Source organism: Procambarus clarkii, chromosome 25 (assembly GCF_040958095.1).
Source record: "Procambarus clarkii isolate CNS0578487 chromosome 25, FALCON_Pclarkii_2.0, whole genome shotgun sequence".
In the NCBI taxonomy this organism is placed as follows: Eukaryota; Metazoa; Arthropoda; class Malacostraca; order Decapoda; family Cambaridae; genus Procambarus; species Procambarus clarkii.
This window is the reverse complement of record NC_091174.1, coordinates 4,400,329-4,416,800: the sequence shown is the minus strand read 5'-3', so window position 1 is coordinate 4,416,800 and position 16,472 is coordinate 4,400,329. Positions and strand designations below refer to the sequence as shown.

General features: G+C 41.2%; 1 protein-coding gene across 4 annotated transcripts in view; it reads right to left on the bottom strand.

The window, feature by feature from the left end:
* alphaCOP (coatomer subunit alpha) overlaps window positions 1-16,472 on the bottom strand; it is a 57,250-nt gene that overhangs the window by 13,138 nt on the left and 27,640 nt on the right. For 2 of the 4 annotated variants that reach the window (XM_045739532.2, XM_045739530.2), the window contains exons 3-5: window positions 4,111-4,258; window positions 3,468-3,548; window positions 2,308-2,515 (exon numbers count right to left, since the gene is read on the bottom strand). In XM_045739532.2, the coding sequence (XP_045595488.1) occupies window positions 2,308-2,515; window positions 3,468-3,548; window positions 4,111-4,258 (437 nt within the window). The remainder of the gene's footprint in view (window positions 1-2,307; window positions 2,516-3,467; window positions 3,549-4,110; window positions 4,259-16,472) is intronic. The other 2 variants (XM_069331181.1, XM_045739531.2) reach the window with 1 other exon arrangement.

The following is a 16,472-nucleotide window of genomic DNA, read 5'->3' as shown; positions in this document are numbered from 1 at the left end:
CTAATCATGTGTAAACACACACACACACACACACTGCAACACAATGCAATAAACCTTCTCTACATCAGTGTTTCTATATTCATCCTTCACAGGTAACTTAAAAAGCATATACTGACTAACTACTATACCTTTTAATTTCCCTCACAGACTGGTGTCCAAACAACATTCCCACTACTAAGAAATTCTGTATCGCTGTCAAATATTATCTTCCCTTCCCGACAACTACTGTACATAACCTAACATACTTCTTTTATTCCAAGATCAACTCTGAAGGATTTGGCCAATAATAGTGTAATATTGAATTGAATTTTGTCTTAAATTTACTGTTCGCAATACCTTAATACCTTAAGTTGACTGGCTACTAGCAACCTATTCTCCTGAAATGATAGTACATACAGTACAGTACACTGTACAGTACTCACAGTAACTATCTGGTTGACAGTACCAGTATGTAGTGATGAACCATTAAAACATTAACTTCCTTGTACTTTTTAAATTAAATTAAGAGTTCAGATAAACTAAAAACCAGTCCTAGATATCTAGGAGAGGTTAGGTTCTATATGTTCCAGGAACCCCCTCCCCCCCCATTTGGCCACATTTAATACAAAATGTCAACTTTTTGGTGGTTCATCACCACATATTGGTACTTTTGATCAAATTGTTACTACAAGTATAGCACTGCTCTGCCATTTTATGTAGATGGGCTGGCTACTTTAGCGTAATTACATTTTTGCTTCAATGATATTAGAAAGAGGAACACTTGAGAACACTGCTAAGCAAAACAAAGAACAAATGATTCTAAGAACGAGGCCAAGACGTCACTGCAAATACATCTGAAAACTAGCAGGAAAAACAAAGATTAATGGATTTTCTACATGCACAACAACTTTGATTGTACTGTACCTACAAATGTATATGCAGTACACAAAGTACTGTTATATATATATGTATATTATAAACCGAGCGAGACAAACTTGGACGCCAACACAAAAGGGAACACTGATGACTAGCAGACTGTGACAACTGGTACAGTTACAATTACTTTCATTCTGTTATCACTTGCACATTGGTAATCTATTAATTCAATGAAAGATAGCAACATTAATAAACACTTCCATAATTTCAATACACAAAAAACATTTAAACTGCAAATTTATCACTTCAGTGCCAATAAATGTTAAACTTTCCTCTATTGCCAAGATTGAAATACGAGTTCCTGGGCCAAGAATCTCCCCTAAAAAGCACACACACACCAATTCTACAGTATCTAATATTAATTATAGTAACCCTAAAATATTCATGCCAAGACCTACATACAGAGAAACCAGTGTCAAAAAAGCCAGATGGACACTACAACAACAATGCCCAAGAATACTACTACTTACCAAAGCTGTTAGTACAAACATTCAACAAATTTATTATAAAAGACCAAGGTTCTTTTAAATTTTAAACAAGAGTAACAAGAAATACTTCCAGGTTAATATAGGTTGGTCATATAAACAATAACAAGAGCTCTGCAAACATTTTGAAGCAATTGTGTGCCATTGCTAACCGCTGTATAGCACATTATAATACAGTATTACATACAAAATCTCTTAGTTAACTTGGGAACATTGATACAAAGGTCTGTAGACACTTCTTCAGTACTGCGTAATTGAGTTTTTGCTTAAAACTAGTTACTGTATATGGCAAGAGACCACAAAGTAGCGCACTTACTACATGGCCTTTCGTTACCGTACACGAGGATATTCTCTCAGCAAGTCATTATTATTCAGAATTGGAACAAATCAAATGAAACTCCCAACTAACTTATTCTCTCCCCCTTGCGAGTTGCTAGTTTCACACTAGCAATATAAACACTTAATACTTATTTACAACAATAACAAAACATTAAACCATTTGTGTAAATGTTAATATAACTGTGCCATTTAATACTGCATATTAGTGTTAATCCTGATATAGTGTTTGTGATTAGTCTTGCATTAGTGTTAATAGAAACATTTGCAATAAGTTTAATCCCAAATTATGGTACAGTATATATTGTGTACCAATGGCCACAGCACTGAATAAAGCCTCACCAAAGCCTCTCCAGACATGCAATTGCTTCAAATGATCTAGACCAATTAATATCTAGGCTACATGCACAGTGCAATTTAGAATTAATGTTTTATAATGTGACAAGAACTTTATTAATCTTTGTCAATTGACCCAAAAAATGAGTTAAAGCATGGAAACTGGGACCAAAACGTAGAAAGAGCATGACTGTATATTTCAAATTCCATGGGTACCAGCTCGAGCAATGCATACCTCCTGGTTTGCCAGGAATACCTGAGATATCCCACACTCGAACTGTAGAATCCAACGAAGCCGACACAATTAAATCTTGAGTTGGATGGAAGCGAGCGCACATAACATAATGGTTGTGTCCAGTCAGGATGGACACGCATGAACGACTCTGCCAGTTCCAAATACGTATTGTCTGGTCATCTGAGGCAGACAGAATCCATGGATACTCCTGTGGGGGGTGATGAAAAAAAAAAATTTTTTACATGCACATTTATTGTCTTGTACAACTAGACAATTTCAAGATGGTCTAACCTTGAGTACATCATTCATGGTAGTGTGCAATTTACTTGTTACAAATGTACAGCAAGACAAGTCATTCTCCAAAATGAACCACACGATGGCACACTTGGCTAGGTTCTGTTCCCATGGTGGAAATATGTATAGTCAGAATAGGTCAGCATTTGACACCAACAGTTTTCAAGAAGCAAAATAACTCCAGTTTTAAACTGTCATCTCAGGTTTCAAGCTTAGCTAAGAGCAAATCCTTTTTCAAAAATTATAAACTGCTTTAAATGTATATGGGTACATATTTTATAGCTAACATTTTGCATAAATTTAACTGTTTATAAAAGAACCTATGATAATTTGGAATTTTTGTATTTAACAATGTTGTATAGATTTAATCTATACAACAACAACAACAAAAATCATTACAATTTGACTATGCTTCAGCCATGATATTGTAACTTGTCATCTGCAAAGCATTTAATGTATATAAAGTCTTGGGATCATGAATATGTTCAGTTTTCCTAAAAGAATTGTACAAAACATTACACAGTTTGGCTCTGCATGGCTTCTCTAGGAACACTTCTCCAATAGAACAAAATCTACTGTAAGGTATATTTAAACTAGCCTCTTAAAGAGATTTTAATGAAATTTCCTTTATATATATATAGAGTACATATTTTTATGTATTTAACACACTGCAATAACCTATTCATTCTCAAAAACCCTCAACTCATGACTAGAAATTTAATTTCCAACCTATTTGTCATTCTACCTTACTATATCAGCAACATTTCTGAACTTTATTAACATGTGCATCATGATGCAGCTAAATGAGATTAAAGTTCCCTGGATCAACAATGCCACGTTTAACAAAAAATTAGAGCATTACTAACCTGATGAAACTCGGTAGTACGGATGTAGTCCAGATGTCCAAGTAGTGTGAAGAGACATCTCCGCAGCTTGTAGTTCCATACCTACCAGTTAACATGGGGGTTTATCACGGTTCCAGAAGTAGAGCACTGCACTTGGATAACACAGATACTGTGCAGTATCCCACTTATTTACTATAAAATCTTAAGAAAAATCGAGTGTAATTTTATATTTTATAACCATATAATTCTCACACAAGCTCAATAGTCAATGATGACAGTGTTAGTCAGAAAACACACTGTACAATAAAGTAGCAACAATCAAAACCTCGTATGCATATTACAGTACATGTACACTACTTACATTACTGGAGCACAAACATTATAGAAATTAAAAATGTATGTAAATTTAAAGCTCTTTACAGGTATCTTTCTGCTCTGCTGAAAAAGGTATGGAACCAAGAGGTATTTACAATATGCTATGCTAAAATACTCTGAGCAACAGAGCTTAGTGAGACCATTAACACTTAATTTAGGTACTGAAACAAGGCAGCACAAAAGCGAATGCGATTAGGACAATCTGGCTATCTCGTGTGGATTTTGGTTTTTAATAAATTTTGTCTCAATGGCATCAACTTCTTGCGAGATTAGGCAAAGATGGGCTGACCTTGATCTTGTAGTCGTCACCACCAGACACAAAGAGAGGCTGCTGCTGGTGGAAGCAAACAGCACGGACAGGTCCTTCATGTTCATCAAACTTATCCACAAGTGTGCACATACGATAGTCCCATAACTGGATGATGCCACTGTGCAAGCTGTTGGTAAACACGGATGAAATCACCAAGTTAATATACAGAACTTAAACCATAAATCTTTTAAAACATGGCACTTTATTCATGGGAAAACTAAAGTATTTATGAAATTAAAATTTAATAAATTTTAATAGGCCAAATGAGGCCTATGCCTGACCAGCATTTTCACTTTCAACCAGTCACAGCCCTTACAGGAAAAAATAATTGGTACAGATTACTAAGTCACCTGAAAAGCAATATGATCAAGCAGTTAATTGACTTCTATCTCTGTCAACCTTACAGATATACACATAGAATACACACTGAATGGGCTTAATCTTCCACCAATCTTAAGTTCAAAATCTACCTCATCAGAATAATACCAAAAAATTAATGGATTTACAAGGAATACAACCTAAGCTTAAGCGCTGTTGAGGAAATTCCTTATACTGTATTACTCAACACAAACTCCCGAAGCTCAGCTTACGTATGTGGGCCAGACAGCAAAAAGTAGGATCTTGTATATCAAGGCTATATGTATGTCTACAAGGACACCCACTTAGCTCAATGACACACCCACTAGTTTTCGGGACAAAAAGCCTTGACCATATTATTCAAGATCAAAAGCACTGCACTGTTCTTTTAATAACATTTACCAATGTTATTAAAGAATGCCTGATGGTAAAAATGCCTGATGGTAAAAATGAGAAGTAACTACACCATTGGCAAGGACACTGTTCTTGGCTCACAACATGATCCTCCAGCATGATACTCCAGTCTCCACACCCTCCCTCCCCTCTCCTCTTACCCCTTCCTCCCTTCCCCTCAGTGTGCCATGTATACGAGAACACTGACCAGTCACGAGGCATTTACAGCCTTGGCTAGTTGCGGGAGAATTTGGTGGAGGCAAGCTTGGAATAGTGGGCTGCCTACACAGTTTAGCTAATTACAGTCATAGAATGGTAACTAAATTTTGATACATTTTTTAAAGAAATTACTACATGATGTTAAATACTGAATTATAAAATGAAAATAATTGTCATGGGGCCCCTACTGGCACCATGTCAATTGGCACTTTTCTTCTTCCAATCTCGACCTGACCATGTCGGAAACATATCCCACAGGAATTTGTGTACTAAGTTGGTGGCCTGGAGCGTAGACCAAGATATTCTAATTTAGATATACTGTACTAGAAGGGGTACCCCAGTGGTGGCCAGGATAGTCTCATGCCTTGCCCCCATATTCCTCTGCCTCTTCTTTCCACCTCACTCTCCCCTCGCCCCCCCCCCAATCTTCCCCTTTCCTTTTTCCTGGCCCTCTCTTTATCGTCTCTCCTTCCCTCCTATCACTGTACTCTCCCTTCCACCCATTTCCCCATCTGGCCTCCAACCTCAGACACACACATTTCCATTTATATATATAGAAGAGGTATCTTGCCTGCACCTAGGTCCCCCCCCCCCACCGCACTGCTGTTTCCACCTCTTCATCTATACTCTTCCTTTCCCCCCATTACTTCCTTGTCCCCCCCCCCCCTTTCTCCTCTTACCACCTTCAAAAAATTGTTTATGAAGCACTGAAAATCTATGGAATATACACCAAATATTTCACACTTGCCAATGAAAATCCCATTCTTTATTAGTACCTAAAACAGGCTGAACCCAACCAGCCCTTGTCCATCCCATACCCCATGCCATTTCCCCCAGCAGTGTTAGGTGAGGTTGCTGCTGAGGCTGATATAAAGTAGGTGTAGATTAACTTAGATCAACTTAGGACAATGAGATGGAAGACAAGAACCTGCACATTCACTGTTGGACTCTGTACTGTTGAGCGAGAAGCAAAAGTGAAAGCGTAATGGCAGAAAAAAAAGGGAAGGGAAACCTGCAAAACTAACAAAGGTTTGTAGAGCTTAAGATACAATACCGTGATGAAGGCACATTCATTTTCTGTCAGTATGTGAGTGCGCACATGTGTGTCCCCCTGTGTGTTTTCAACACACACGGGGGAAAGGGAGAAAACAGAAAAAGGGAGGTGGCAGGTGTGGGGGGGGGGGGGGATGTAGCAAGAGAAGGAATATAGTAAAAGAAGGTTATAATGCAAACAAAACCATCCACACTGCTACACAAGACCAGGTGCACAGTCCACACACACTACTTCCTCACACTCACCAAGTTTGCCATCTCCTTTCCAGGCTTCCACAAATACAACACAGAATACCCTCACCAGCCTACCATAATCTGTTCAACCTGAGAAGACCCCTAGCTGTTACTTCCCTCCACTCACACTATTATGTGGCTTAACCCTCTATATATATATTCTTCCTAATTGTTCTCTAGTACAGTACTTCAATATGGAATGCTTATCAAACCTTGGTCAGTATTTAGGAGGGGACAGACAGGAAGGCTCAAGTCTTTCTACAATACTATTTTGTTTCCCAGAAGGTAGAGGGGTCTCTACAATAATGTTAAGCACCTGCTTAGCCAGGTGCTACATGACCTAGTGTCATGGTCAGGTTTCATGACTACTGCTTTCATTGATCGATGCAAAGTATTGTCTTGACCATCAAAACTATGGAATTCATTTTCTTCAGCCCATCAGTTTACAAAATATTTCAAAATAAACATAAAAAAATGAAATTACAGGTGAGAAAGTTAAAAAAAAAAATCAAACTAATTCTCTAATCCAGCAGCACGTGGATTAAATTGAACACGGTTCATCTTTATCTTCACATTTCTCACATCCCAGAGACAGTAAAGCAGCATAGGTTAAATATCCTAAAGATACTCTAAAATCGAAATGATACTCTGCCATTCATGCAACCGTATCACTACTTCATTAACAGAATCGAACAATACATAGTTCCACAAATAAAATGAAAGTGATAAGCCTCAATCATCCAATGAACGCAAAACACACCAACCCATTTTTTGTTTCGTTTAAACCCGGTGAAGCTGGCCAGTGAACGCGGCTCTCGCAAGACAAGACTTCGAGCGTTGTTAAAGATTCAGCTACTCTGAACAAGTTCCAAGTAGCACGGGCTAGGGTGAGCCCGTAGTGGACTTAACCTGCCACAGGAGCGGGGCAAGTAGCACGGGCTATAGTTAGCCTCGTCTCTGTGTGACGTCATGCGTATTACAGCACTTTTTCTAACAATTGTATCATTATCCAGGAAATGGCTTCCCCGTGATTGCAGCACCTAATCACTAAATTCAATAACCTGGCCACGCTTGAGGAGCAGAGCGCGCCCCTCGCATGATAACTCAGGCTTATGTTAACATATAAAAAGGCCATATTCTTAGGAGCCATATCAATCCTTCCTTTGTGCAAGAAAACACTAGAAAATAGTTTATTAGTCTTGGATAAAACCGCTCTAAGATATCTATTATGTTTCAGGATATCTACCAAGGAGAGACCCGATATAAAGACGATATTCACAGAAGTAAAGCCCTCTAGAAGCAACACCAATACATAACTCACTATACAACACGGCTAGGAGCACTGAGGCGGGAACACAAAGGAACACAATGTTGCTACACAACAGTGCTGGCACAGCTGAAAATGGTACCAGGTGCGCAAAAACCACTGAGCGAGTGCATGGAGGGTGGAGACAAGGGGAGGGAAGGAGCCAGCCAGCCAGTGAAAGGTCAAGTCGAATAAGGTCAAGACGCTAACGGTGAATGACGACACAGGAAATGACCAATCGTAAAAAATTATATAATATATACAGTACGGTACTGTGTACAAGACAATATACATTCACTCTCGCTTGCCTCATACGTCACCCTATTGTATAAAAAGGTATATTTATACACACATTTATATATATTGTGTATATTTACACACACAAGTACATGTACAAACTCACAAGTACACATTTTTTTTGTAGTAAACGTCATTTTGTATGACCACCTACACGAGACCAGTCCTCGAGTATACAACACAAGGAAATTTGAAAAGGTAGTGTAACGAGACATGTGCAAGACGTTCGAGGGACGGAGTATTAAAGTAGGTAGCTGGACCTATCTACCTATCTAGGTAGATAACGTCGCTAGGAGAACACGCACCGTAAAATACTTACGGGGATTAACAGGGTGAAAAAAAGAAATATTCGCAATGAATACTAATAAAACAAGAGGTCTTGAGAAACAGACGAGCCATTGATATTTTATTTTAAGACTGGTAGGAAAATGGAACTAAACTAGTAGATAGAAGAAGCCTATTCCATTCATTATTTTGAAAGTAGACGATAGAAATGTGAAATCATTGCATTAGACAACCGGCAGCTGGAAATGAAGATCCAGGAGCTGAAGCTCAATCTTGCCAGTACAAATAGGCGAGTGAGCGCATGCGCAAGAACTATTTAGCAAAAGGATATGCAAGAAAACTTTGGATTTTGGTATTTTGGAATTCCGACAGTAGACGCCTAAGGAAAATGGCGCGCAAATATAAAATGTAAAAAGCGTGAAAATTATCTTGGGAAAAAACCCGGAGATCCTAAAAATATAGTTTTTAAATCATTCCGAGACCAGTGAAAGTTCAAATATTAACAACGGGTCGAGTTGTGGGAAAATGGCTGACTGGTGTGGTGATTTTTTTTGTACAATATATTCCAGCATTAGTATCAACCTAACAATAATAGATACTTACACAAGCCTCTACATGTGGTTGGCTACACGCAAAGTCCCCGAGAATGGTGAAATATCGGCTTACCTTTCCCCGACACGACACACAAGCCTAAGGCGGGTAACGTAGCAGTGTATATTATATTCCGGGGTGCCCTAGGTCAGTTAGTTTTGATTTTGATTTTTGTTTACGGTTCCTGTCGCTAACCCACAGCCGGTGGGCCAAAATTAAATTAAATATAAATTAAATATAAATTAAATCTTTAAATTAAAATTTAATTAAATTAAAATTATTTTAATTTAATTAAAACTTGAAAACATTTATAGTAACAGGCGTTAAAGAGATGAAAATCTAGATGAATATAGATAGGAGAGACACAGGTTGAGCAAATAGGCAGAAGAGATCAGCTGGGTTTTTTGGGGTTGCAGAAAAAACCCAAGAGCCTTCACATGTGATACAAGGACTAGTAGCGTGGGAGGAGGTATCCAAAATTGGCTTACTGTAGGTAATGCATGCACGTGACTAAAGCTGCCGCCCAGTTGGGTGGGTGTGGAGCAAGACTAGTAACTGTGTGACTCACCATAGATATAAAGTGCCTTGTATAGTGACTGTTGTGAGCCTCTTGTTGAATCACTTGTGATATAAAATGACTTGATATGTATTTGTGTACATGGATCTATATATATGTACATGTGTATGTGACATTAACCTGTTCACCACAGCCCACGGGATGGGTATGGGGTACATTAAGAAAATTTGAATTGAATTGCGTGGGAAGGAGACCAAAATCATACAAGCATAAGACACTTATTTTCTTTTAACATATTAAACGTCTAAGTGTCTGAGCGAAGACAACAGTACCAAGAAGTTTACGTATAAAAGCAGTATTTTATACTGCTAAGAGGCGAAGGCACTACGGGCTCACCATAGCCCGTGCTACTTAGAACTTTTTGTTCCAGGTAGTGAATCTTTAACAACAACAACAAAATGCTAAGAGGCCAGCTCCCTGTGCATGATCTGGGGTCAACATGCCCGCCCAAAGGCGGTAAAAACACAAAGGTTATCAAGGCACACTGATGATCACTCATGGAGGGAGGCTTGGGGTGGGGTGTAGACCAACCGGACGGACGGAAGGTGGCGCCCCGCACTTCACTAACCGCCACCTATACTTCTGTACACCCGGGGGGAACCACCACCACCACCGGGGAGGACTGAAAGATATCAGGGAGACGAGGGGAGAGGAAGGGTATGCATGTTGCGAGGGGGAAGGAGGAGGGGAAGGCAGCCTATCCTCCTGAAATGATAGTACTTAAAGTTTTATTATTATTATTTTCTACCACAAACGTGGCCACACATTTACAATGCTAAGCAGCATATACACATTTTCTTCTATCCTCCATGTCTGTGTGTCATATGTACGTTGCAGTTACAAAAAAATTAAAAAAATTAAGTTTCTGCCTTGTCAATTACAAGTCAACTTTCTGGTGGTCCATCACTACATATTGGTGCTTTCGTCCAAATAATTACTTCAAGTACTTTCATTTTGGGAAGGGGCGGTAGGAGGTTAGGGGGTAGGAGGTTAGGGGGTAGGAGGTTAGGGGGTAGGAGGTTAGGGGGTAGGAGGTTAGGGGGTAGGAGGCGGGGGGGAAGGAGGTGGGGGGAGATGTATCGAGAGAGAAAAACTCTCAGCAGGGCTGGAAGGATATGAACCAAGGTGATCTAGCACACACCTCAGGATAAGAGAGAGAGAGAGGGTAAAGGTTAGGAGGCAGGCAGCGTAGTGTATTAGGGGATGGGATGCAAAGATCGTTTTTACCTATCTTCCTGAATCCAATTTGCTCTTCCAATTACAATTTGCAGATTCCTGTATAGGTAACTTTCACTTTATACTGGCCATGCTGACGCTCATCGATTATATCAACACAAAAGGAAATTTCCACGTTAGCATTCTGGATACAACTGTTCAGCGACTACATGCCCGAACTACCTATCTGGAAGCGGGCTCTGCTGGCCTAATCCTCCACTGAGCGGTGTGTGCTGGATGATGTTTTAGATTCAGCTACTCAGAACAAAAGTTCCAAGTAGCACGGGCTATGGTGAGCCCGTAGTGGACTTACCTGGCACAGGAGCGAGGCTGTGTATGTATGGTGTGTGCTGGAGAACGTCTAGTTTGATCTAGCTAGCGTCAGTACCCACACCCATATCTAGCTACTCACTAGGGACGTCGGCACCCCTAGCTACTCACTACCCACACCCATCAAAACCCGATAGCTTGGCAAGCCACCCGACCAAATGGTGGCTTTGCTACTCTTCCCTCGGCTGCAACACGTTACGGAAGCGACTTACAAGTTACTTGCCCCCCCTCCCCCAGCTTGTGGAGACCAGGGGGCCAGATTCACGAAGCAGTTACGCAAACACTTACGAACCTGTATATCTTCTCAATCTTTGGCGGCTTTGTTTCCAATTATTAAACAGTTAATGAGCTCCGAAGCACCAGGAGGCTGTTTATAACAATAACAGTTGAATGGCAAGTTTTCATGCTTGTAAACTGTTTAATAAATGTAACCAAAGCCGTCAAAGATTGAGAAAAGCTGTACACGTTCGCAAGTGCTTTCGTGAATCTGGCCCCAGGCCGCAATGCTTCTAGATGTTAGTAAGCCACCGGAGCTTGCCCAAGATGTAGTCCACCACCCGTCTCTCCCCCAATTCCAAAACTTTCCCCATTAAAATGTTAATGGTGAATATTGTTAGTGAGCGCGAAGAACTACGAGCTCCACCGCTAGTCCCCACACGAGCCACACTTCCACCTCTTCTAATGTCATGCCTGTGTCTCACCATTACATACGCGCCCATTACACTTCCCATTTTCAAATGAACTTGTTGCCCTTTTACGTGTGAGTCATGACTGATGGATTGAATAATAAATACTTTATCCGTTACTGTAATAACTTTGCCATTGGCGCCGTATAATTATTAAACTTATGCCATCATTTAACTCCTCTTCTTTCTTTTCAAGAGGGAAGTAAGTAATTATCAAAATTCTAAGAGAGAAACTGCAGCTTGGAGAAAGGGCTGTGGCAGAAGGCGTCTATGGAGGTTATCTGAAGACTCCGACACCCTTCTGGGTGCAAGAGTTGACACGAGACAGACATTCAACCCAGCGGGTTTTCTTCCTATTGGGGAGTGTTGTACACGCTGCTATGGCGGCATGTTCACTCACAGAATGAACGGCGCTGCCCAATAAACTCGCCCTTCGGGGCAAAATATTATCAGACTCTACTCCAAGTATTAACTTTAGCTCCTCCTGGGTATATATTAGTGGGAAGAAAACCCAGCCTACGAAGATGATTAGCAAAACTAAACACTTCTGTGAGAACGTAGAGGATCACCATTAAAATACCCGGTAGCAGAGCCAAGAGCTGTTGATCAAGTATGTTGACCAGACCACACACTAGAAGGTGAAAGGACAACGACGTTTCGGTCCGTCCTGGACCATTCTCAAGTCGGACCGAAACGTCGTCATCCCTTCACCTTCTAGTGTGTGGTCTGGTCAACATACTTTAGCCACGTTATTGTGACTCATCGCCTGCAGCTGTTGATCAACAACAACCCCCACACCAACTACTGTATTATCCAAAACCTCTACAACAGCCAATATTTGACACTAGACCGGGACATTAGAAGTAGAGGAACACACACACACACATGAGACAACCACGAATGAGACCACAACTAAGTGCCAATCAGGAAAAAGGCGGGAGCACACAATGGCAAGTAAATGTCAGAAACCTTTCGGGGACATCAGGATGAACGCTTGTAAGACGACTCGTATAATGCCAGGGACCTGCAAGCAGGACCAGATCTGACACGTCAGGTAATCACAGTTTGGAGGAACAATGTACACGCCACGGCCACCATCAGGAAGGGCCACTCCGTACACGCCACGGCCACCATCAGGAAGGGCCACTCCACACGGAAGCTCCAAGAGCCAGCTCTCATACTCCACACGGAAGCTCCAAGAGCCAGCTCTCATACTCCACACGGAAGATCCAAGAGCCAGCTCTCATACTCCACACGGAAGCTCCAAGAGCCAGCTCTCATACTCCACACGGAAGCTCCAAGAGCCAGCTCTCATACTCCACACGGAAGCTCCAAGAGCCAGCTCTCACACCCCACAAGGAAGATCCAAGAGCCAGCTCTCACACCCCACAAGGAAGATCCAAGAGCCAGCTCTCACACCCCACAAGGAAGATCCAAGAGCCAGCTCTCACACCCCACAAGGAAGATCCAAGAGCCAGCTCTCACACCCCACAAGGAAGATCCAAGAGCCAGCTCTCCCGCCCCTCAATATTTCCGCGGGGCCGTCAGCTAACACCTGCACACACACACACACACACACACACACACACACACACACACACACACACACACACACACACACACACACACACACCAGTGGAAGAAAATATATCCCGAATTTTAAATATTACAAATAAAAGTATGTTGTCATATATACGTTTTTCCTGGGTCCGAGCGTGACTGACCCGGCCTACAGCCAGTTCCTTCCAGCTCGCCTTTATTCGCAGTACCTGATTTTAGGTGAAGATACGAAGTAAATGCCTAAGCAAACCGGTGCTCAAAATAATCTGAGCAAATATCAGAGGAATAAATTGTTTCACCGACATATTGCTCCCTACAAGAGGGTAGAAATAGCCCAAGCTACTCTATCCTTTTGAGATGTATTTTATCGTATCGATAAACGTACTTTAACGTATACAGATACGATTAGTATAAGACAAAGAAATTAACTAATCCAAAAATAAAAATAGCTAAAAAAATACAGTTAACTATTTTAGAAATAGCTCCACTCGCCACGCTGCTGTAAACATTTGATTATTATCCCGTTACCAATTTCCACGGGATTTGGGAAAGGGGGGGGGGGGGGTTCTAATCGCGGAACTGACTTGTGTGAAAAGTTCGGTAACGTTAAACAACGTTCCGTTACTAACGTGTGTGTACCTGGTGGAAATGTTTCCTGTGGGAGGCTGCCTGCTGCCAGCATCGCCACCTCCCTATAGCTCCATGAGGCAATATATGAAGTCCAGCTCCTCCTAAACAGTCTTAGCGAGCACCTTATCGTTAAGTGTCATCACGAGACACGAACCAGTCTCGTCCTCGTAACTGTTACAAATATTGATGGCAGAGCGTGAGGAGTGGCTTGGTGTAGGCCCTTAATCTAAATAAATTGGATAAGTTTAGATTTAGGAAAGACTTGGGTAAATACTGGTTCGGTAACAGGGTTGTTGATTTGTGGAACCAATTACCGCGTAATGTGGTGGAGGTGGGGTCCCTCGATTGTTTCAAGCGCGGGTTGGACATGTATATGAGTGGGATTGGGTGGTTATAGATAGGAGCTGCCTCGTATGGGCCAATAGGCCTTCTGCAGTTACCTTTGTTCTCATGTTCTTATATTCTAATCTTTCTATGCCAAGGTGCTGCCTTCCTTCCTTCACTTCCAACTAGACCCCGCTTGCCTGAATGCTTTTCTTCATAAACCAGTTCCTGAATTCATCTACAGCCAGCTACGGTAGCTGTTTTTCGGGTTCGCCATAGCCCGTGCTATTTGGAACTTTTTGTTCCAGGTAGCAAATCTACAACAGGAGGTAGGTATTTAATGTGCATTCCAGGTTCATCTTGCGAGCACCTACACAGGTATCTCAGCTGCCTTCTCCCACATCATCTCTCTCACTCCTACCAGTCGTCCCTCACTCTCCCCCTCTGCCGTCACAGCTGGTACACGTCCTACAGGTTAACTTGTGATCTCTTTCAAGATGATGAAGATTAAACCACCCAAAAGGTGGCACGGGCATGAATAGCCCGTAAGTGGTGGCCCTTTTGAGCCATTACCAGTATCAAGAGCTGATACTGGAGATCTGTGGAGGTGCGACTGCACCCTGCGTGACGGGGAGATGTCTCCCGGACCAAATGATGTTGGTGATCTCTTTCAACACATCCCTACCCTATTATACTCCCCTTACCTCTTCATAACCCCCTCTCCCCCAACCACCTCCCCATGAAATATTCTTACTTTATTCTTCTCCGTTTGGCGAGGTTTAATATATATACAAATTGAGTGTGTGTCTCAGGATTCATCTACAGAGGATGCGACACCATCTCCTATCTTCAAGTAAGTTTATTGAGACAATAAGATGCATCAGAAAATGATAAAGAGTGGCTTAGGCTACTTCTACTCTCATCCTCTCCTATCTTTCACAGTATATCGCTGCCTTTAGGACACACTCGACTGTCCTCAGAGTGGTCCAAGTTCGCAACCTTCCACCATAGAAAGTCAAGACCACCAAGGGGTTTCACGAACAAGCGGTTCCACGAACAAGCGGTTCCACGATCAAGCGGTTCCACGATCAAGGGGTTCCACGATCAAGGGGTTCCACGAACAAGGGGTTTCACGAACAAGGGGTGTCACGAACAAGGGGTGTCACGAACAAGGGGTTTCACGAACAAGGGGTTTCACGAACAAGGGGTTTCGGGTAGTATGCAGAGTGGTGTACGGCCCCGGCTTGCGTGCAGTGTCGTGCACCGATGGTACACGAACGCATGTATGCGTGCGTGCGTGCATGCGTGCCAAACCGTGAAGGCTGGTGGTAAAAATGATGCTCTCTTCGTCCCCCCCCCCCCCCCCGTCCCAATCCTCAACAGAAGAGTCTGGCGCGTATTGGGTGTTTTCATAAGGAAATCTTTCATAATCTTTCGTTTTCATAAGGAAATCTTTCATAATCTTTCGTTTTCATAAGGAAATCTTTCATAATCTTTCGTTTTCATAAGGAAATCTTTCATAATCTTTCGTTTTCATAAGGAAATCTTTCATAATCTTTCGTTTTCATAAGGAAATCTTTCATAATCTTTCGTTTTCGTAAGGAAATCTTTCATAATCTTTCGTTTTCATAAGGAAATCTTTCATAATCTTTCGTTTTCATAAGGAAATCTTTCATAATCTTTCGTTTTCATAAGGAAATCTTTCATAATCTTTCGTTTTCATAAGGAAATCTTTCATAATCTTTCGTTTTCATAAGGAAATCTTTCATAATCTTTCGTTTTCATAAGGAAATCTTTCATAATCTTTCGTTTTCATAAGGAAATCTTTCATAATCTTTCGTTTTCATAAGGAAATCTTTCATAATCTTTCGTTTTCATAAGGAAATCTTTCATAATCTTTCGTTTTCATAAGGAAATCTTTCATAATCTTTCGTTTTCATAAGGAAATCTTTCATAATCTTTCGTTTTCATAAGGAAATCTTTCATAATCTTTCGTTTTCATAAGGAAATCTTTCATAATCTTTCGTTTTCATAAGGAAATCTTTCATAATCTTTCGTTTTCATAAGGAAATCTTTCATAATCTTTCGTTTTCATAAGGAAATCTTTCATAATCTTTCGTTTTCATAAGGAAATCTTTCATAATCTTTCGTTTGCATAAGGGGAGCCGGTCGGCCGAGCGGACAGCACACTGGACTATGATCCTGTGCTCCTGGGTTCGATCCCGGGCGCCGGCGAGAAACAATGGGCACAGTTTCTTTCACCCTATGCCTCTGTTACCTAGCA